Source organism: Clupea harengus, chromosome 26 (genome assembly GCF_900700415.2).
Source record: "Clupea harengus chromosome 26, Ch_v2.0.2, whole genome shotgun sequence".
NCBI classification, from domain to species: domain Eukaryota; kingdom Metazoa; phylum Chordata; class Actinopteri; order Clupeiformes; family Clupeidae; genus Clupea; species Clupea harengus.
The window spans coordinates 7,428,374-7,451,891 of NC_045177.1; the positions used below are offsets into that span (position 1 = coordinate 7,428,374).

Below are 23,518 nucleotides of genomic sequence, written 5' to 3' on the forward strand. Positions count from 1 at the left end.
GTTCAGATTTTTGAGGTGATTCTCCTTGATCTAACTGAACTGTAGGCTGAAAACTCTGTGATACAAACAGTACTGATGCCATTAGGAGATATACCTGTTTTAAAGAGCATGGCCGGGCTGGTCAACACAACCATTTAAGACTAAACAAATACATAACAGGGGAACACACACACACACACACACACACACACACACACACACACACACACACAAAAGGGCATAACAACAAGAGGCTTATGTAATGCTTTATTAACTGGCATAATTTGGTCCCTTCAAAACAAATACAAGAACAGAAACATGGCCTTGGGGAGAGGGGGGTACTGAACTCAGAAGAAGAGGTCAGGATGAAGTCAGAGATTTCAGTGTGAGAGATTCCACCCCTCCTGAACACAGCTTTAAAGAGGTTCCCAATGAATCTGAAACGAATGGATCTGCTGCCAGGAGCGTTCATGTAATGATCGGACATGGTCTTGGGCACTCGCCACATAATATAGATTTGCTTAACTCCATTTTCAAGAATGACTCAAAATAATGAAGTGCTGATGTTCACACGATTTCACAAAGAAATGAATGAACCGTTTACTTAAACTTGCCTTTAAAAATGAGCACAGATATGACACGTATGCCTTGGGCGAAAGTTGCAAACAAAATGGACACAGGCGATTCCCACGACAAGGGGACAAAAACAAACTTTGTAAACCAAAGTATGAACCCACAGGCCATCTCAACTAAGTGATGATGGATTCAAGAACAACACTGAAATGGGTCAACATTATATATTCTATGGCCCACAGAAAAGGGGTTCACTCGTTTTCTGGTGTTCCTCCTAACAACGCCACATTAAACAGTATATATTTATATATGACTCAAAACTATGCAAACGTGCATAGGTAAAGAAAAACATTGCACTTCAAAATGGTGGCACTAAACAAGACTCTTCAGAGTTGGTCAAAACTGTGCAGGGGGGGGGGGGTTTCTATGTTAAGAAAAAAAAAGATATAAAGAATAAGACATTATGGAGCATCATTTAGGACAGCATTTAAGTCATAACAGGATCTTAACATGTGATTTATTTGACCAAAATAAATCTTTGGGCTTAAATAATGCATTAGAAAAAAACAAAAACAATTATTTAAAAAAATTCTAGAACTTTCATTGCATCAGCATTCACCCTAGCTGAATTAACCAGAACGACTGCCCACAAATCATGAAAGACAAACAAACAAACAAACAAAAACAAACCAAAGACACAGACAGGCAACTACAAAACAGGACTGTGGAACTGGAGATCTCAAAATCAGTCCAGTCTTAGAAAAACACACACACAAGGCCACTGTTTTAACTAAAACACAAACACATGGCCACTGTTTTAACTATGACACTAGAGTCTGGAACTGGTGTGTACCTTCTCCTCTGTGCCATCCAAGCCTATTAATTCACTCTGACTCATTGTAAAGTAATCACTATTTGCCTGTCGTAAGTCAGTCCCAAACAATTCACAGGACAACCAGCCCCCCAAAACATGCAGGACGAGTCTCCCATCTCAGCTACCCTCTACAGAAACATCTCCTCAAAAAAAGAAGAAAAAGACATCAATAAAACTACGGCCTACGCTGTCAGACGCTGGCGATCATCTCGGATTGCTCGCTAGTTCTTCTCAATGGTTCCCTGGCTGATACAAGCCATTGTAAAAGCCAGGCTGTCCCCACAGTTGCCCAGTGAGCCTCTGTGCGTCCCACCGAGAGTCGCTCGAGCCAATCGCATTGTCCCGCCACGCCACCAGGTGTGTACACATAACAAGGCCTGGCATTTTATCCACGGCCGGAAAAACTGGCCTCACTGGATATGAATGAATGCACAGCCACAACAGAAATGGTGCCTGCTGGAAGCCTCTCAAACACCACAACTTAAAGAACAAAAAGAGAACAAAAATGAACAACAAAAAACCAACAACAAGACACAAGGACGCAAGGTTTCAAAGACTTCAACCTTGGCATTTCCACAAGATAACGGTTGCACGAGACTAGCAGAACTCCCGTTTAGGTCATCTGTGGATGAGTTACACAAGACGGAAAAAAACAAAACAAACGACCACAACAAAAAGCGCACAACACATACTTATCTACATAACCAAGTGAACGACAAAAAACAACCACTACCACAAAAAAAAAAAAAAAAACCCTCACATACTTATCTACATAGCCAAGTGCAGCTTCACCAGCTTTTTAGATACCAACACAAAAAACGTTTCACGTCAGATGATGTATGCACGCCAATGTGCATATCTGGTTGTCCTCTCTACCTACCCAACCTTAGGCCACATTAAAAATAAAGGTGGAGCGAGACGTAGCACAGTCGAAGGAGCGTCAGATTTGCGTCCATCAAAACTGGTGCAGCCTACGCTCACAGAAACCTTCCCCGGGATCTGGACGCGACCTTCATTGAAAGAGAAGTCAGACCCCATTTGAGTTTCTTTGACGGCTCGGACACGTCACACAGAACAGAGGCATTATCCTGCATGTTTTGAGAGATGATGTCTGCGATGCTGACAACGAACAGACGCCGAGAGGACCCAGATCTTCAGGACTGATCTAAAACTATATACGCCACTAAATAATGTCTAATCACAACCTATACACTCTTTCCTTCAGAAGTGTCTAACTCAACAAGAGAACTCAAACAGAACTCGCAGAACAACTGTTCTCTTCGCAAAACACTAGACAAGACTTAAATGAAATGAATGACTTAATGCCATTGACAAAATTAATGGTTTCCCTTCAAAATGACCTGGACTTTCCACCCCCCCTTGCTCATAACCAAGGACATCATCCTTTACAACATCAGGTCAACATCATGAAGGGCTGAGATGGTGCCTACCATCATTCATTATGTAAACACATTTTCTAGCGATGTGCATGGTTAGGACGACAGATGTGATTTAAAAAAAGGCTATCATATTTTGGCCAGGTAAGCCATTTCTAGATTGAGACAACACGTACAGAAATATGCTACTCAAATCATTCTTAAACTTACTGATCATCTTCATGTGTCATCATAAAAAAATGCTAGTTCTTTAAAAGAATAGAAGTGTTTTAAACTCTAAATGGCTCATCTGCTGTAAGATCTTTAGGGTAAATGACACTCGATGACAGAAATTAAGAAGACACTTAATTAGTGAAATGAATCTAATCCTTTGATGCTCCAAGGTGGCGTACCCCTGTACAGTTTCAACCAACTATAAGTGACAGAATGTCTGCTTTCTTTTTTTTTTTGTGGAACATTTCATGCAAAGTCTATCAAGACACAATTTCCTTGAAAATAATTGCTCCGAGCACAGAATAAATATCTTCCATCCTTTTCATCTACTACACTTAATTATCCTGTAGAAAAATAGAAAACAAAATACTGCAATGCTGCTTTCAGTGAAATACAAAGACAGACACGACTTGGTAGAGAGCCGATTGCAGAATGCCCAAGACCACTGCGGATGGAAGAGGAATAAATAACACGAGAAAGAAAAATGGCACGGTGGAAAACTAGCTTAAATGCGGGGGGTACCATCTGGAAAGGGGTGGATGGTGGACTTAGGGGGAGGGATGAGAGAGTCACGCCGTAGTGGCGGGGGTGAAGGAGAAGTTGGCGGCCAGTTTGACCCGGGTGCGAGGCGTGCGCTTGCTGGGGCTGTCCGTCACAGGAGCGGCGAGGAGCGGTGATTGGGGCTCCAGGGCGGCGGCGGCCGTGGCCGCCAGGGTGGTGGTGATGCTGGTGTCGGAGTTGGCACCATCCTGGCTGCTGGAGTCGTCACAAGCACTCGGAGCAGAAGCTGAAGACCAAGGGACTTCCTCTGAGCTAGCTGCTTCTGTTGACCAAGCACCACAGAAAGGAAAAGAAGACGGTCAACCTACAGGTACGAAACTAACTGGGAACTGGTAGTGGTGGTGGCTCAGTCATCTAGTTCACTGTTAACCAAAGCTGACATACAAAATAAAAGCACCCTTCATGACTAAGCTTTAAGCTGTGTTCAGATTGAAAGCACAATACTAGCTAAAAGAAAAATCCAAACAGTACATCAAAGTAGAGCTTTATACTCTGAAGTAGAGCAGAAAGACCCTGCAGTACTCCCATTCTTTTAAGAAACAAGCTAGTGGAACCTTCAAGGCATCATCTACAAACTGAGCTCAATCGTGAGTTTGAGTGTGTGTGTAGTGAGTGTGTGTGTGTGTGTGTGTGTGTGTGTGTGGGGTGTGTGTGTGTGGCCTCACCTGTCTGCAGGTCGTTGTGGTCCTTCTCTTCAAAGTGGATGAGGTCAGCAGGCTGCAGGGGCACAGGGTCGGGGTGCAGCTGGGGGGAGGGCAGGCAGGAGGGGACGGGTCCACACAGCAGGTCCACCGGGGAGCCCGAGCCCAGGCACAGCAGCTCCGGGTCGCACCCTGGGGGACGGAGCACAGCAGGGAGACGTCAACGCACTTACAGCCACAGGAAATGGAGGACAGCAGTCAATGGCTGAGTCAATAAGAGGCCATCTTTCAGTGGCCTCAAACGTGTCTGAGTGTGTGAGTGTGCGAGTGTGTGTGTACACGCGTGTACCTGGACTCTGGTTCCCTGATTTGGCACTGCTGGAGCTCTGGCTGTCTGCCCTTACTCTGTCACCCTCCGGGCCAGGACTGTCTCCAGGGGCTGAGCTGTTCCGTACTGTGGGACACACACACAAACACCAAATTATTTACTGTCCCAAGGCCTTTTCACAACTAAATGAACACTACCTAATGTTTGCCAGATTGTGGTCAGATTGTCCTTAACACTTAACACTTAGGGAAGTAACGGTCACTTGCTGTTTGTCCACAGGAGGGGACAATACCGTTTATGCGGATATAGTTTGATTTTTTACATAACGCGCTTCTTCCGTAAAGCCATGCCAGTGTTAGCAGCTCTCTCTCTGCAAAACCCCAACCCCACTCTCCCTCTGCGTCTGCCGTGGTCCCTCCAGACCACATAGTGGCAAAGAATGTTCTTTAATTCACTGTAACGGCTTTTTATTTTAATGTAGGCTATGGAGGTTATATATTTTTTCCTACATGTTTTGCATCTGTATATTGCCAAACAGTGAAGGAAACCCGGTCTTTGCATCTCATTCTGACCACAGTCACACTGTTTTAATAAAAGTGCTTGTGACATCTCAACTGAACAGTCAGCCCATTTCGTGCATCAGTATTCAGCCAGCGAAAAAAATGCCGGGATCTGATTTTTGGTCGACATCACCCAGCCCTAAGCTGAGCCAGTCAGATAATACAGTTAATATGTCTACAAATCGGTCAGACACTTAAGAAAAGGACAGTCTAGTAATTCAAAGGAATGACTGGACTTCACCACACGCCAAAAGAGTTTTAAAAACAGCCCATACCTTTCATCTCATTCTTCAGCACAATGATCTTCTTGTGTCCGTGGCCTTTGATCCAGATGACCTACTCACAGAGAATACACCGGTCACGTGTGGATATAGCCTTCATATCTGTTATCAAACACACTAGTATTGTATAGACTACATCGCTTTTGCTTCAAATCAACTCAGGTTCCCACATCACCACAATGAGGGCTAATGTGCAATGGAAATTGTCAGGGTGGCAGAAAGCCGAGGGTAGATGCAAGACCAGCCCGACATTGTTTTAGTATAGCACTAGCTGCAAGCAGACATCCTTTTAAAACATGCTTGCTTAGCATGCAGCCAAATCCCCTGCATAGTTTATTGGAGCTATGAGTCTAGGAATATGTGTGGTGTGTTTTACAGAGCGAGTGTGTGTGTGTATTTTACAGAGTGAGTGAGTTTGTGTGTGTGTTTTACAGAGTGTGTGTGTGTGTGTGTGTTTTACAGAGTGTGGGCCGAAACACAAACGCGTTTTTTAAAAACGGGACGCTAGCAAATGCATTGTTTCCTATGGTATGGCGCGCCTTGCGTGTGCGCCTTTTCTCCGCCACGCGTTGCGTCTTTCTGGCGTTTTTTAGATGCGCTTAAAAGTTGAACTATTCTCAACTTTCCAGCGCAAGGTGCGGAGGCGCACCGCTCATCAAAGTCACACTCGGCCCAGGCAGGTTGCGCACGCAGCTCCGCTTCCTAGGCGCCGGGCAAAACAGCCTGGTGATCCTGCAAATGTTTTGCCAAGGCGTTTTTGAAGCGTCTGCCGTTTTAAAAACGCGTTTGGTGTGTGCGTGCGTGTGTTTTACAGAGTGAGACTGTACCTGAGGGATGGCGGCCAGCAGCTCGTCCAGTGTGCCGTAGCCGTACGTGCGACACTGCAGGCTGAGGCCCGTGTACTTGCTGAAGGCGCTGGGGAACTCGCTCAGGAAGATCTGGTGGTAGTGGTAGGTGTGCAGGAGCGCGCGCACGCGGCAGGCAAACTGGTAGAGGCGCGTCAGCCTCACCCGCTCCCTACCGCCACACTCGCCATCCCCCTCTTCAACCTCGTACAGCTGCAGCAGACAAAGGCAGCGAGGTCAGACACTGAAGTACTTCAACCCCCATACGACCTCTGACCTCACCAACACATCTCCGTTTTCTTTATAAAAACGCCCCCACCTCAGGGTTTCAACAATCATTTAGAAATATACATGTAAAGGTTTTAAGAATTCTTTAGAAGCACAAAGCCAAGCCATTCTTCTGGTATCTGGTAAAGATCTGAAACTGATTTTGCATAAGAAATAATACTATAGCACAACTTTGATTAGTATCCTGAAAGCCCTAAAACTGAAATACCTTTTCAGTCTTAGCACCATAACATTTATGAGGCTGATCTCTTTGCCTTCTTATAGACATGGTTAGATCATTCTGGTCATGTGCTCATAACTCTTAAAACTAAAAAGATTCGGAGAACAAAATAAAAATCCCTTCGAAAGTTCGCCGATATTCTACTCACACAAGAAACCCTTCAACAATGTGTGAGTAGAATATCAGTGAAGTAAAGCCAGGAATGGTAAGCAACTTCTGATTCAAAATAAACTGCTTTGGAATACATTTAAATGTAATGTGTGGTTTAACTAGTCTCATGTAACCTTACCAACACCACCAACAACATTCAAGAGAAAAGAGCTCTGGTGTCAATATCAGCAGTTTTCCAAATGTAGCTATCGAAATCGAATTGGAACTTGAAAAAAAAGGTGGATCTGTACATCTCTAAATGACATGACTGAAATATCACTGGAGATCCTATTCTTCACCCTCCATCTTCCTCTGGCCCCATCACAACACCAATCCTCCAACACTGACACAATCAGATTCTCTAAGACTCCCGGTCTCCCAGTGCAGCACCTACCTCCACCAGGAAGGGCAGGCTCTTGAGCAGCTCGCTGAGGGACAGGAAGCCGTACTCGCAGGGCTTGAGGGGGGCGCTGTGCGCGGCCTCGTACCGCTGCTGGAGCTGCTCCACGTCGGGCCAGGCCGGCTCCTGCCCTCCCGCCCCGTCCCCCTTGCCCTGCCTCTGGGGCGGGGGGGCTGAGCCTGGGGCCGGCCCCATCAGCAGCGTCAGCAGCTGGGAGGTCAGCGCCCGCAGAGACTTCCTGTTGATCAGCTGCACCTCGCGGCCCTCGGCACCATCCACCACCTGAGGGGGTAAGAGGAGGTTCATTCACACTGATGCCAAGACATAAAACAGCAGGATGTTTGTAATTTACTGGCAAAGCCACAGGGTGTTAACAGTATCTGTAATTATCCATTTATTTATTTATATATAAATAATTAACACACACACACACACACACACACACACACACACACACACACACACACACACACACACACACACACACACACACACACACACACACACACACACACACACACACACACACACACACACACACACACACACACACACACACACACACACAAGGATGGACTAAATGGTCTGTGGATGCCATTACCTTAACCACATGGCAGAGCTTGGCCAGCAGCTCGGGCAAGGAGTTGGCGTCGTAGTCCTGCAGGCGGAGGCCGTAGCCGAAGGTCTTGCTGTATTCGGCCAGCAGCTGCTGCACGGGCAGACGGCAGTCCCTCTGCGCCCGCAGCAGCTTCACCAGCTGCGCCGCCAGCGCCTTCACGCGCTCCACCTCCGTCAGGCACAGCACCTTCTCCTCCCCACACTCAAGCACCTGAGGGAGAGAACACACACGAGAGAGAGACAGAGACAGAGACAGAGACAGAGACAGAGACAGAGACAGAGACCAAAGTTAGAGTGTAGAATGTGGGACAGATAGGAGAACAACCACTACTACAAGGCTGCTGCATTTCGGTGCCGATTTCCACCCACAAGGCCAAATGTGAATTTATTTGAAATTCTTCCATGTCTGAGTTCAATATTGGTTACTTAAAAAGTTATGTTTGCTTTCAGACAGAGAACTACGGTCGATGAAACGTCAAAACCAATCTGTCGATATTCTCTCACACACAAACACAAACTCCTTTTCCATCCCTCTCCCCCTTTCTCTCTCCCTCTCTCTCTCAAAAGGCAACACTCGCCCACGCACCATCAGCACATCAGGGATGGCCTCGAAGAGCTCCACCAGCTTGGTGAAGCCGTAGTGGGTGAGCTTGCACTGGCGGCCGAAGTGGTGGTGGTAGGTGGGGATGAACTTGCTGAAGGCCATGCGGAAGTGGGGCTGGTGGCGCAGCAGGTCCACCACCTCTTTGGCAAACTGCCTGGTGCGCTCCTGCTCCTCCGCCGTGCGCTCTGGAGGGAGAGGAGGGACACACACACCAACACACAGGCATTAACACACACACACCAACACACAGGCATTAACACACACACACACACACACACACCACAACACACAGGCATTAACACACACACACACCACAACACACAGGCATTAACACACACACACACACACACACACACACACACACAGGCATTAACACACAGACATTAACACACACCAACACACAGGCATTAACACACAGACCAACACACAGGCATTAACACACACACATACCAACACACAGGCATTAACACACAGACCAACACACCGGCATTAACACACACACACCAACACACAGGCGTTAACACACACACCAACACACAGGCATTAACACACACACACACACCAACACACAGGCATTAACACACAGACCAACACACAGGCATTAACACACACACACACACACACACCAACACACAGGCATTAACACACACACACACACCAACACACAGGCATTAACACACAGGCATTAACACAGACATTAACACACACACCAACACACAGGCATTAACACACACACCTTAACACACAGGCATTAACACAGACATTAACACACAGACCAACACACAGACATTAACACACAGGCATTAACACACAGGCATTAACATAGGTTGCTTAACATTGGGAATTGCTTAATTAACGCTATGTTAATAATAACAAAAGTTGCAGCTCTACCAGAAGAGGACAGCCTCTATTAACTGGAATACTACCTAAAAGTTTGCCTAAATTTAACCACATACCCTAGTCATGGCAAACTGCCAGCGATAACAATAATAGCAGTTTTAAATATCGATTTAGCTCATAACAATAGTAACCTCCACACCACATAATATAACAATAATGACATGAAGAACGATACTATTGAGTAACGTTATCACTTTCAGAGCGATTGTGTGAACGATAAAAAAAAAAACATCACATTTTAAGCGTCACATGAAAACATGAAATATATTTCTGAGAGGTTTAACTTAGTTGGTCAGTGTGGACGCTTATTGTTGTCCTTATAGTTATTATTGGCAGCGTGGACAGCCCTTACACCTTCTAAGATATTTGGAGTTTGTTCAATTGTAAGCTAACGTTAATGTTATTCTTTCCATTGAATTCAATTACCTTCATACTGCCTTGCAAGTTGGTGAGTGTTGACGTTAGGTTACTTTCTAACAAGCCAGGTGGCTAAAATGTGCTATATAGCTAAAGGTGTAACGTGCACCTTTTAGCTGGCTTTCGTCAGGTTGTTAGGCTGTGTTGGACCGTTTAAAATCTTAAAATCCCTTCACTTAGTTAGGCAGCAAATCTTAAAATATAGTTTTGATATTTAATTCTGAACAGCCAAAAAGTGCGATATTTCGACCATGTCGGTCAGCAGTGTTAAAACGTACTCATCTTGTAAAACTCCCGAAAGTTTCCGTGTGAGTGTGTGTGTTGAGGGGGTTCTCACCTCTCTTGGGCACAGAGATGACCATGTCGTCATCCTGCTGTGTGATGGTGATTGTCGTGTCGGGAATTTCCGTGAGGAGGTCCATTAGGTCACACATGCCGTAGTCAATCACACTCCAGTCTCTCGAGAAGCACCTGTGGCACACAGACACATCCATTCATGCACTGTTGTATCTGGTGTATCTGGGTGCTATAGATTTGACATGTGTCTGTAGGACTTCTTGTCACAGGTTTAACCGCTATTAGATATGCATGGTGCAACATGATCAAATGAGACATTCAGGCCTTTGGAAAGACATGAGATACCAGACGAAGTATAGGGATAGTTCAGCATTAAATCTGTGAGAGCTGCACCAGCAGAGATGGCAAAATAATACTGAAAACATTTTCCCCTCCTAGCAAACATCATTGATTTGCTCTCCATCCATAAAACACACAGAGTAAGGAAACACAATCTGGATCCAAACTCAAGCTACCTGGCCTTTACAAAAAACAGCCAGCATAACAAAGATGGTTCAGATTCTATTTATTCTATGGCAGCATTATAGGATGAGCACCAGAGTTGTACTGACCAGTGGTAGGCCTGCATGAAGTCCCGGATGACCACCTGCTTGCTGGCCTGGAACTTGAGCAGCTTGAGCAGGTCCTGGGTAAAGCGCTTCACCTGAGAGCGGTGGGTCAGGGTCAGCAGACGCTTAGAACCAAGGCCCAGAATCTGTGCAGGAACACAAAACAGGATGAAACAAAAGCTCCTAAAGAAGGCTCAAGCCTCCAAATTCCAGTGAATCTGGAGTCAACTGAAATATTTAAGACACACATGGGAGTCAACTCAAAGCTTTGGATAACAATGCCATCCTAAGGCTGAGCTACAAATCTAAAGTAGCTATACTATGTGAAGCTGAGCATGTGTGAGTGACTTAAGAGTCTGTTTGTCTCCATCTCTCTCTGTGTAAATGGAGTGAAGAGACAGAGACAGCCTCACCTGTAGTACATGAGGCACAGCCTCCAGCAGCTCCAGGAGTTTGGAGTAACCGTAGTCGGAGACGCGGCACTGCTTGGCGAAGTGGTGGTGGTAGGCTGGGATGAACCTGCTGAGAGGCATGAGGCAGGAGGGCTGGCCCTTCAGCAGGTCCACAAGCTCACGGCTGAACTGGATCAGCTGGGGGTTCCCCACCGGGCTCTTGCAGCGCGGCACCCACGGGTCTGAGAGAGGGAGGGACGGAGAGAGAGAGAGATTTAGAGAATTGATAAATAAAATGTATATATAAATTCAACTTGTGGGTGGTGGTCTCTGCTCAATATCTCCAGGTTCTTAGAAGATGCACACAACTGAAATCATGTCTTTAACAGAAGGCCTGAAGGAATTACAATTAACAGAGTGACTCCAGATCTGCTGTTGGCCGTAACATGACTGCATGTGGTAAAGCAACACCTCCCACACCATTCAAATGCAGCCATCTGCCTTTGCCAGTGTAGATAGTACCAGGAATGAATTATTAGCCAAAGAGACACAGACACACACACACACACACACACACACACGGGCTGAACGATTAATTGCATTTACGATAAAATCGCGATATGATAAAACACGATTTTGTAACCGCAACGTGCGCGATTACAAAGTGGTCTAAAAAAAAAAATATTCGCAATTCGATTATTTTCCCAAATCGTTCAGCCCACACACACACACACACACACTATCATCTGAAGTGTATTTGCCATCATTATAATGAGCTTAACACCTACACTGACATGCCTCTTTACCAGCATTCGGCGGGGGTGGCTTATTGTGGATCCACTTGACGACCTTGAAGCCGTTTTGTGCCGTGACGACAGTGACCCCGGGAATGCAGGTGATGAGGTGCTCCAGGGGGACTCCATCCTCCAGCTCGCCCTCCTCTCCCACCGTCAGCGGGCTGAACTCCGTTGCATAGCATTCTGGGAAACTGGAGCACAGAGACAACAATTACACCTCAATTCACTCACATACATCACAAAAACATTACAAAAAGGTTCACATGTAAAATGCCTAAAAGATTAGGTCATCCCCGTTGCAGTTGAAGAGTGTGAAAGTACATAGTTCCTGCAGGACTCACCTGAGCAGTGGTATTGTGCCCTCGTGGGACTGAAGCAAGCTGTGCACCTGGGCAGCCAGTGTCTTCACAGAGACCACAACAAACGGGATCTTATAGGAGTCTGGATCATAGTCCGCCTCGCTGCACAACAAAGACAATATTTAACACCAACTCACTCAAATAAGGCAAACAGTAAAAAGAACACACATTATATCCCCAGCCACATGAGCAAATGGCCAGACACAACAAAACCCCTCAAAACATAAACACTAGGACAGGCAACAGAGCCACCCAGATAAAAACATTTTGCATCAAGAACAAAACCCTTTGAAACAGAGCCACCCAGATAAAAAAAAAAATTATTGCATCAACAACAAAACCCCTTGCAACAGAGCCACCGAGATAAAATAATATATATCAACAACAAAACCCATCGCAACAGAGGCAACAGCGCCACCCAGAGGGCACCAGAAAGACAGACAGACAGACGCTTCCCCACCTGAAGCTGCTCTGGGTGTAGTGGCGCTTGCAGACTGGCTCGTGGTACTCCAGCTCCTCAAACACCACGGGGCTGCCACTCGCCGAGGAGCCGTCGTGGGACTGCGAGGAGCCCAGCGGACTCTGCCGGGCCTGGCTGTTGGGCAGCAGGCACACCAGACGCCCGCCGCCCTGCTCCCGCACCGCCACCACCTCGGGCAGCCGGTACAGCTCGCTCACCACCAGCTTATGGCCAAACCTGAGGAGGCCAGGGGTTAGGCGCAGTGTTGGGTGTCAAAGGGTGAGTTGGGGTTGGTATGACGGGGATATGAAAGGAGGAGAGGGATCTTACTTTTTCTCGTAGATCTCAGTGAATTTGAAGAGTGGAAGGCAACTGGCTGGGGCATCTTGAAGAATACTGATAATTTCAGAACTGTCGAGAAAACAGATAAAAACGTTTTGTGAGCAGCACAAAACACAGGTTAACAGGAGTTTCTAAGCATTAGCTTGGCAAAGAAACTCAAGTGTGCATACACGTAGGCAAAAACACAAACTAAACACACAACGATCATTTCAGGTCTTGAAGCCCACTGCATTTTCTGACCCAAGAGCACAGATGAGCCATTACCTGAAAACAGTGAGGGACTTGTTGTTGGCACCGGTGAGGAGAGACACCTGGATGCGTTTGCCTCCAATCTTGTAGCGGTGCAGCGCTCCGATGGCCCCGATGGCCTGCTGCAGGGAGCTCATCTGGATGGTGGCCTTCAGCTGGTAGTCTGTGTGGGGACTCAGCTCCACACCCTTCACCTGAACACACATTAGAATACACACTGGTGAGGACACCGCTACTGATAAACACACACATTAGAATGTGCACTGGTGAAGACACTGCTACTGACACACACACACACACACACACACACACACACACACACACACACACACACACACACACACACAGTATGCGGAGAAAAGGACATTGAGTAGGCTGCTGACCATCTTGGACAATGACCACCACCCACTTCACAGTACTATTAACGGACAGAGGAGCATTTTCAGTGGCAGACTCCTGTCACTGTCATGCTCATCGGACAGGCTGAGAAAGTCCTTTGTCCCCAGGGCCATCCAGCTTTTTAATGCCACACAGAAGGGGAGGGGGAGGGAGATGGACTTCTCTGCATGAGTCTTCCTCAGTCTCCCCTCCTCTTCTCAGCTCTTAATTTTTCCATCCCACTGTCCATCTTTTTATCTTTTTACTCTTTTACTGGCTATACTAGCCCATTGCACAGTCTTTACTATTTATATCACTTTGCACTATCCTCACACACACAAGCACAAGTACTCTATCTTTGCACTATCCACACAAGCACATGAACACTATCTCTCTGCACTCTTTGCACTACTTTCCTTGTGGACATCAACACTGACACAATCAATGCACACTGTAATATCTGTATAATATCTGTATACACCCCACTCCCTGTGAACATGTTTTTCCCTATGTGTATTGTTTGTATGTATGTTTGTGAGTTAAGTTAAGTGTATAAGCTACTGGATGACCTAAATTTCCTTCGGGATTAATAAAGTATCCATCTATCTATCTATCTATCTATCTATCTATCTATCTATCTACACACACACACACACACACACACACACACACACACACACACAGGTGAGGACACTGCTACTGATAAACACACACATTAGAATGTGCACTGGTGAGGACACTGCTACTGATAAAAGTACACAAATATTCTGTTAAATAAGGCACTAAGGGTCCAGCGTTGCGGTAGATGTCTGCGCACAACTGCTTTACAAATAAATAAAATAAATACAATTTATCTGATCGTGATCAATATTGACAAATAAATCATGATTATGTTTTTGGTCAAAATTGAGTAGCCCTACCAATAGTCTAATGCTGTCTACGATATATACACCCTATATATATATATATATATATATATTTATTTATTACACACACATACATACATATTACAAACACCCTACTCTCAGACTGTTGACACCGGAGTATTGTGCCCTTACCTTCCCATGCTTGGCAAAGGTGTCCTGCAGGATCTGCTGCAGCTCCTTGCGGGACATGCGGTAGTCCAGGTTGGACACCTGGATGTCCGCGCCGTCAGAGAAGGGCTCTGCGGAGGCGTTGGCGTCTGGGCCGGGGCTCCTGGGGGCACTGAGGGGGGACGAGCGGTTGGACAGGCAGGGGGAGCCACTCCTGCAGAAGGGAGGGGGGGGAGACAGGACAGACCAGGCTTTAGAGAGCATCTCTCTCAGGGGCTTCATTCATAAAACTCTACATAGATTGAATCCTAAGACATTGCGCACAACACAAACAAAATCGACAACACAAACATATTCAAATTTATATAACCGTGCGGCGGACACACGTACGTGACTATCTCGTTACACATACCGATCGGCACTGAGCACAAGAGTCACTCCTCCCAGTATCACACACACCCTCACAAATGGTCAATGTAAAACTTCTCATGACCATGCTAACGTTTAGAACAAGCCTTTAATCATCCCCGTGTCCCTCCACCTGCGGTACTGAACTCTAGCGGAGTCAGTGAGAGAGTGGAGAGCTGGTTCTCACCGTGAGGACCAGGAGCCCTGGGAGAGCAGCATGGGGCTGAAGCTCCTCTGCAGGCTGAGCTTGCTGAAGGCCGAGGGCGTGCTGACCGTGAAGGGCTCCGCGGGGGAGTCGGTGGCACTACGCACCCCAGACAAGTCCCTCCTGGCAGGGGCGTGAGGAGACCCAGACAGGTCCCTCCTGGCAGAGGAGTGAGGAGAGAAACAGGCTGAGTCACGGTCGCTCACATACAGGTAGCATTCCATCCTGTGGACCATCCATCCACAGGCATGCTTAGAACACTAGATTTGATCACAGCTTCTACTCTAGCATAAAGAACCCCTGGGTGAAAATTCAATATCGCCACCAAGATCAAGTACACAAAAGCATTTGGAAGAGAATTGTATTCAACTAATGCAATAAAATCACTACAAAAAGGTGTTTAGGACTCTCACTGACTGAAGCCACCAAATGGTTACGGTTACACTTTTTCATTAGGCAGATGGCCAGATCCTTCATGTATAATTGGCTACCTCTTGCCGCGGTACGGAGCGTCTCCTGCCAGGCCGGCTCTCTGGTGGTTCTGGAGGGTCGTCTCCCCGTTGCTGTGGGGTGAGGCGGAGGAGGTGCGTCCTTTGTCCGACAGGAAGCCCATCCGGGGCTTGGTCTCCGCAGGGCCTAGCTCCTGAGCCAAGAGGACAGCCACATCACATGTTAAAAAGGTCAAAAGGTCAAGCAAGCTTCCAACACCAGCACTATCTGGTATGAAAAGACAAGCTGCAAGCAGGGAAATGATGGATGAAAATAGCGGAGATGGGAGGAAAACAGGGAAATCTAGGACATGGAAAACCATCATCTGAATTCACTGAAGTTGGGTAAAGGGTTTGCTTTAAAAGGGTTATATACATAAAGGACATATGTATGTCACAGTACAGATATGTTAGTCCATCCTATCCGTCAATTTAACTGCATGCATGTTGAATACTAAGTATTAGTCATCTCCCATTTTCCAACCCACTCCCGCTATCTGGCGCCATCTGTTAGCCAAGGGTTAGCACAAGGGTTAGCAAGCAGCATGCCAATGCAGGACAGGAGACAGGAGTCTTCTACAAGCTAGAAGGAGCAAGGAGGAGTTAGGCCAAGGAGCAGGGCAAATGGCAAATGAATAAGGATGAGGATGCTGATGATGATGATGAAGGTTGGCAGAGGAGCAAGCAAGCACAGGTAGGTATGAGTAGAGCATGAGGGCAGACGGGGGCAGGCATGCGAAGCGCCGCGGGCATGCGGGCGTCACGGGCATGCTGACCTGAGTGGGCCTGCTGGCAGCATGCGGACCGCCGCCTTTCCTGGGGCTGTAGGGCCGCTCGGGCACGGTGTAGCTGGCCACCTGGCACGGCCGGATATGGGCTCCAGCACCGGCGCGGCGGGGCCGGCGGGGGGAGCGGGGCTTCTCCACCGGGAGGAAGAGTGCAGCGGACAGCGAGGAGGAGGAGGACGAGGAGGGGAGGACAGAGGGCAGCTGGACACGTCTGACAGAGTCGTCGTCGTCGTCATTATTGTCTCCCTCCTCCTCTCCTTCTCCTCCTCCTCCTCCTCCTCCCTGCTCTTCCTCAGGGGAGAACGAGACGTGAATGCGGCAGCCATAGACGTCCTCGTTCTCCATGCGCTTGCGGGCGCGCTCTGCCGCCTCCAGGGAGCTGAAGCGCAGGACAGCCGTGCCGGCCGACAGGCCCAGCACCTTGCCGCCGCAGTTGTCCGACAGGCGCCTCAGCCTGTTGGCCACGCTCTTGCCGTCGCGGTTGGTGGGCAGGTTGTGGACAAACAGAATGTTGAAACCGGGCTGGTGGAAGGCAAAGAGAAATGGACCACTCGATGTGTTTGCGGGGGCTAACTGGGCTGTCAGTTCTGCTTCTCCACAATGACAGTCAAAGAGCCCAAACACAAAGGGTTGTTCAACCAGGACAGCTCTGACTAAGAGCTTTTGACGTTATGGTTGGTTTTTAACGGATTTTAAACAAAGTGTGTGTATTAGGGATACACAGAATCTAATATTTTCAGTCAGAAATGACAATACCAATAACTGTGTTCGGCCACATGACTAACAAATATATTATTGACCAAACTGTGACCAGTGTTTAGGTTTGTATCTTGCTGCGCTTTAAGGCAATCAGTACCAGCTGCATGCTGTTCAGTTAATAGCAAGCTGCCCTCTGCTGGTGTAGGACAATGCTAGCAGAATAGGACTATCATGCTGGCCTTAATCTACATTACCAAATCATACTTAAGCGCACAGAACAACACAATCATGTGCTGTTCGGTTCTACTGTGCCAATTAAAACAGTTCTCTACACTAAAAGATACAATCATAAGAAGACACCTAGTTGGTATGCGGCATCTAAGTTCACATGATAAAAGGGGTTAGCCAACCTGAACTGAAGGCATTGACATTAAAAACACCAGACTGGCCTTAATCAGTAAAACTAATATGTAAAAAGCTTGCTTAAAGTTAATGGCATTTAGTTTCAGCAATGAATAAATAAATAAATAAATTAAAAAAACAAAACAGTCAGTTACTTGGTGCATCACTTGTGTGTATATACACACACACACGTGTGCAAGTGTGATGGCCGTGTGTGTTCGTCAGCTAGTGAGGCACTCATGAAGATGCACTGTACTGCATTTCAGGTTTCTGTCACACTTGGCTGCATCTACATGCAAATAAGCGTTCTCTTTGCTGACAGTTAGCAACATGGGCCTACGTTACGCTCTGCCAGTGTGGTGGTTTGGGGTTAGTGTAAAACACCCCATGCAGAGCTGAAGGGGGTTCCCTTGGATGATTACTGTAGTAAAAAGGCCTTTCAGCATCACACAGGGCATGACACACACACACACACACACACACTATTCAGGGACACGGCACATCACACTCAGGTTTCCCTGAAGGCAAGAGCTCATTTCAAACAAGACCTACAACATGCTCAATGGAACTGCGGTAAGGTTGTATTTCGGTCTGTACACCTTAACTAATTAACCAAATGTAAGAACCCCCCCCCCCCAAAAGGTAACAGAGTGAAATGTAATCTTGTTGTTATTTGGTGAACGCACTACAGGGCTCTGTGGTCCTACCTGAGATTTCAACGGCATCCTTGGCGGCAGGCCAGACAGGAACTCCTCGAAGGCCACATGGCGATGTGCGTGCTGGAGCAGAGCGCCGGACACCTGGTTCTTGTGTACCAGGATCACCTGGAAACCATGGCGATGGCGAAGGTCACTCAGCTCACTGGCAAAGTTGACGTCGGCTGTGAATGACAACACGAAGCACAGAACTCACGTTTCTTGTCAAATTCAGCCTACATAACTTCAACCTGACCTTAGAAGGGCCAGAACTGAAACCAAGACAAATGAAACTGGCTGTATGCATATTTAGTCACATCGGGGCAGGGGGGTGGCGGGGGGCATGGAAGAGATAAAGCCAGAAGTCCTCAGGGACATTCTGAGTGGACGCAGGCCCAAGGGCCACACTAAAACGGGCTACTCACAGGAGACCAGCACCACGGTGGCGGGGGCGGTGTGAGTGTCGGCGAAGCGCCTCAGGCTCTGGCGCAGCTTGTCGTCAGCGGCATTCTTTGCTGTAGCGTTGATGTGGGCCACAGTGACCTGGGAGCACAAGATAAAACCAATTGGATTAATTTAATAAAATGCCTGATGGTCGGCCAAACCCACAAAACGACATTCTGTTTTGGCTGACTCAAAATCACTCAAAGTTCTAACGTTGAGACTGCAAACTTACATCAGTTGTAATGGAAAGATTACCACTGACGTCATCTCTTACGGGTTAAAGATGTTGTCCTGTACTGGAGCATTCCGCAGTCGAGAGATAAGGCTGCACCTGCTCCCCCTCCCTCTAAACTTTGCCTGTCCTTGAGTAACTCTGCTCCTCAGGCACTGTCTCACAACACCAGGCCTCACTGCCAAACAGTTACTTTCCATTGAAAACAAGTTGTGTGATCACCGAATAGTAGGCTGTGTGTGTTGTCTATTTGGGGACTCTGCCTGACAGCTGGGTCCCAACTGGTAATGAAATGTTTAAGTTTTTGCTGGATGTGTTTGAGTTTATCTAAATTCTAAACGAAGATTTCCTCTACTCATCTTCAAGATTCTTCCATCGCAATTAACTTAGAAATTAGTGTTTTCCTTCATTGAAAACTATGAGGGTTATCCACTTTAAAAAAAGTGTACCTGGCAGTTGTTCAGCTCCTGGATGACATCCTTGTTCTCCTTGCTGATGTCACACACACAGATGAACTCAGCCTCGCGGTGCCCGGGGAAGAAGCGTGCACGGAGCCTCTGGACCACACTGGCAGCCGAGCGCCCAGTGGGCACCGAGCAGTTCTCTATGTCCCAGAACACGCCCACCGGGGGCAGGCTCTCCTGGGTGCCACTGTCTGGTGAACCTGCAACACACACACACACACACACACACACACACACACACACACACACACACACACACACACACACACACACACACACACACACACACACACACACACACACACACACACACACACACACACACACAGAGAGAGAGAGAGAACTAAAACCCAATTCTAAAAGGCAAGAATCAGCTCTCAATTGAAGCTCAAGCCAATGAAGGCATAGATCATTTTCACTCAAATCAAATACCTTACATTCCAGGTACGTCGAGTTGAGTTTATATATGTCAAACACGTTTTCAAAAGACTTATAGACTGTCTGGACCAGTAACCAGGACAAATTTGACACCCAACAAACTCCCTGAGTCGATAAACACTGACCGTATTTTTGGCTGGTTTTGCCCAGGCTGGACCCAAGGAGCAGCAGGCCGTCTGTGGAGGCTCCGGTCACACCACAGCCGTTGCACATGGGCACGGGGATGGGGGCGGACTGGGCGTGAGGAGGGGGGATGTTGGGCCAGAGTTTAGCTGGCTCCGAGACCAAACCTTGAGCAGGCTGAAAGTGTTCAGACAACATAAAATCAAAACACATATCACCTGCCTACTGCCTACAAGGTCCTTTTCTAAAGACATTACACTCTGATGACACTCTACTTCCCTCAGCTCTAAGGAAATTAAAATATTTATATAACAAATGCACAAGGCTTAATTGATGAAAGGAAAACCGATGATGGCACCAACATGTAATTACACATTACACACGATTACGCTCTGGTGGTTTACCATAGGTGAAAAACTGTGGGCCTGCATCTGGGGATAAAAACAACCCAAGCTGACTTTCTGCTGGTAAGTGTCTCTTATACTAAAAACATTAGTTCAACCAACCTTGCTCAGACAATCCTGGCAGTAGTGCACCCCTTTCAGACAAACTGTGCGCTTGATACCGTGGTGCAAAGGGTGTGAGCAGACGGGTGCTGGTGAGGTGGAGAGGCCACCGTGATGGTGATGGTGCGGGTGCTGAGGCTGCTTCCCTGCCGTCCCGGAGCCGAGCTCCCCGCCGTAGCGGTAGTACCCAGAGGACGGGGCTGCAGGGCACGACCCGTACATGGGCTGCCCGTAGGCCTGGGAAAGCTGGGGGCAGGTGGGGGCGTGAAGGGGCTTCAGGAGCCCCGAGCAGCAGGGGAGCTGGGAGAGGGAGGCCACGGGCTGGGAGGTGGCCACTGAAGGGAGGGAGGACGGCACCTGCCCAGCGTGCCCGGATAAGAGAGATAGGTGATGAGGGACTGTGGAGGAGGAGGAGGAGGAGGAGGGAGCGGACGTGGAGGTGTTGGACGAAGAGGAGGCTGCCTGGCATGCGGCCCAGGCATGAGCAGCGCCTAAGGGTTTGGAGAAGAGAATAGAACCACCACCAGCACCACCAGTAATGCTACTACCTCCACCGCACAGATCTCCAAACCCACGAGCCTGGCTCCCCAGCAGGTCAAGGCCGGACTGGGGGTGCAGGCTGGCCTCGCACTGGGAACAGGTGCTTACTTTGGGGCTACCCGGCTGTAGTGGAGGGGCTAGGGAGCCTCGCGAGGGGAGGCAGGGGGGCGGAAGGGGGGCGAGCGGAAAAGGCTGGGAGGCAGCAGGCAGCGGAGGCGGGGGCACATCTTTCAGCTCCAACACAGGCGGTTGACTGTCCATGTAATTGTTCTGTGTGGAAGAGAGGGAAAACCCAACGGAGGAAGATCAACACGCTGTCTCATATTTAGAAATCTAGAGGCAGAACTACTAATTGTTTTAAAACAAAATGTCAAATCTAATTGCCTATTTATATAAACAGGAAATTGTACAATAATGCTAAATTAAGCATGAACATTAACGACTGCAAGATCAGCGCCTTTATTTGACACCATATGCTTTGTTATTAGTCAGGGTAGTGGGGTCAACTACGGTGCCCAGGTGATAGAAAAGTAGGTGATATATAATTGTCTTTACCCAACATGAATACATATCTGTGAAAACAGTAAGGCAAAAACTTGCTGCCTGGCCGGGATTCGTAAACATAGCTTTCCCCTCGTAAGAATATCGCTAAATTCATCTCGTACATACGCACGCAACACAATGAACGGTAGTCAAGACTAGTGGTCTCACCTGGTTTGCTGTAGTAGGGACAGTTGAAGAGAAGCAATCGGAGAGTTTCCAAAACTTGGATGGCGGGGCTAATGTTACCTTTACATTTTCTGGTGGCTCGAGCCATGAGAAGGATCTAGCGCTGCATATCGACCTTTCCTTCCCCAGTTCTTCCATTTTGCTTCCTACACGGGTGTCTCACCATTCTCTCAAAACTCTCGTCGTTCATGCTTTCTGCGAGGGAAAACGAAACTCTTTGTTTATATTAGCAAGTAAGCAAGCTAGCTCCCCAGTAATCCACACATTACGGTGGATAGCCCAAGTTGACTAAGTAACGTCAACCTCTAGCATGATATGGAACTCACAGCATAACTTACTTGATTACCACATCAGTCAGTAAATGTAGTCTCTCAAATTACCTTATTAACGTTAGCTAACCAAGCTAGCTCGCTAGCAACACTGATAAACTAGCTTAACATTAGCCTGTTGAAGTGGTCAGGGTAGTGAAGTAATTGGAGAAAAAAAATGTCCTTACTATTGTATACTGTTATGAACGTGGTTGGTATTCGTTATCTTGCGCTTCTTTGTTATTGGTTAGGACGTGTACAAACTATGAGCACTGAACAATAGTGTCGATATTTCGCAAGAGTTCACGGTTTGGTTAACGTTCTCTCTTTGTCATCTCATCTTCTATGATTCATTTTGGCAACCAACCACAAAATCATTTAAGGTTTGCTATCTGTAGCTGATGATAAAATGGTATCCTGTTTACTTACCAAACCTGAGGCTGAATATCATTAGACATTAGCGGAGAGGGAAGCTAAACTATCCACTAGCAACCAGCAAAACTCCATTGGATAACGTTATACAATTGAGCTAGCGTTAGCTTACTGTTGGTAAACACCAGCGCTTACATCATCTGTATTGTGCACTGATAAGGGGGTAGTTAATGTCAGTTACTTAACATAACCCCATTGACAAGGAACGAACCGATGCCACACACAAAACACCACATGTTGTTTACTACAAAACCGAGCATTTAAGTTACCTATTATGTTACCTGTGTTCCATCCTTCCACCTCGCCTGCTCTGTGCAAGCTCGCGCTAAGACCACCACAGTTCCCTTGGTAACCCGACCTTTTTCACACACCACAAACCTTGCAGCAGCTGTCGCAAATTAGCAAACGTCTGGAATTTCAGGCTAGTACCATCAGAGCAACATCCACTGTAATATCTTCATTGCTTACATTTACATGAACTGTTTGTCCATTTGAATGGGCAAAAGCGTGAATATTGAGCCAAAATACTTACGCCAAAAAAAAATAAAAATGCATAACTCAATTCTGAGAGAATACTGAACCTTTTAATGCATTTATTCATTGGCATTTTTGGTTGGATATTTACTGTTAACGGCCTCTAAAAGTATCACCATACACCGACAGCACTGTAAACCATTGTCACAATTACTAAAAGAACGTTTTAATCTCATGACTAGATTTATTTTAGTCCTTCATGGATCAATTGACCAGAGGTGATTATTGAAGTGTTTCAGAGAGAAAATAAACCCAGGCCATGCATCATTTTAAATTGTTTAATGCAGTTAACCAAAACACATGTTTGCCTCACACCAT

The 23,518-nt window shown here is 47.1% G+C and overlaps 1 protein-coding gene across 6 annotated transcripts; it reads right to left on the reverse strand.

Moving 5' to 3' along the window:
* Positions 1–231: 231 nt before the first annotated feature.
* LOC105888639 (meiosis regulator and mRNA stability factor 1) lies at positions 232–23,292 on the reverse strand. Of its 6 annotated transcripts, none has more exons than XM_031563587.2 (27): positions 22,936–23,292; positions 21,909–22,121; positions 20,658–21,467; positions 20,154–20,328; positions 19,576–19,790; positions 18,876–18,993; positions 18,463–18,635; positions 16,643–17,176; positions 15,870–16,021; positions 15,361–15,501; positions 14,790–14,979; positions 13,369–13,547; positions 13,093–13,173; positions 12,763–12,999; positions 12,285–12,404; positions 11,935–12,134; positions 11,168–11,388; positions 10,758–10,900; positions 10,187–10,320; positions 8,515–8,717; positions 7,912–8,139; positions 7,305–7,592; positions 6,235–6,465; positions 5,402–5,462; positions 4,588–4,692; positions 4,263–4,430; positions 232–3,859 (listed from the first exon to the last, which is right to left on the reverse strand). In XM_031563587.2, exons 2-27 carry the CDS (start codon positions 22,062–22,064, stop codon positions 3,606–3,608), a joined length of 5,517 nt encoding a protein of 1,838 aa, XP_031419447.1. In that variant the 5' UTR covers positions 22,065–22,121; positions 22,936–23,292; the 3' UTR covers positions 232–3,605. The 6 variants fall into 6 exon arrangements, with proteins under 6 accessions (XP_031419447.1, XP_031419446.1, XP_031419444.1 ...); XM_031563586.2 differs by having other exon boundaries at positions 11,953–12,134; positions 15,361–15,537; positions 22,936–23,291; XM_031563584.2 differs by having other exon boundaries at positions 15,361–15,537; positions 22,948–23,290.
* Between the last annotated feature and the right edge of the window lie 226 nt (positions 23,293–23,518).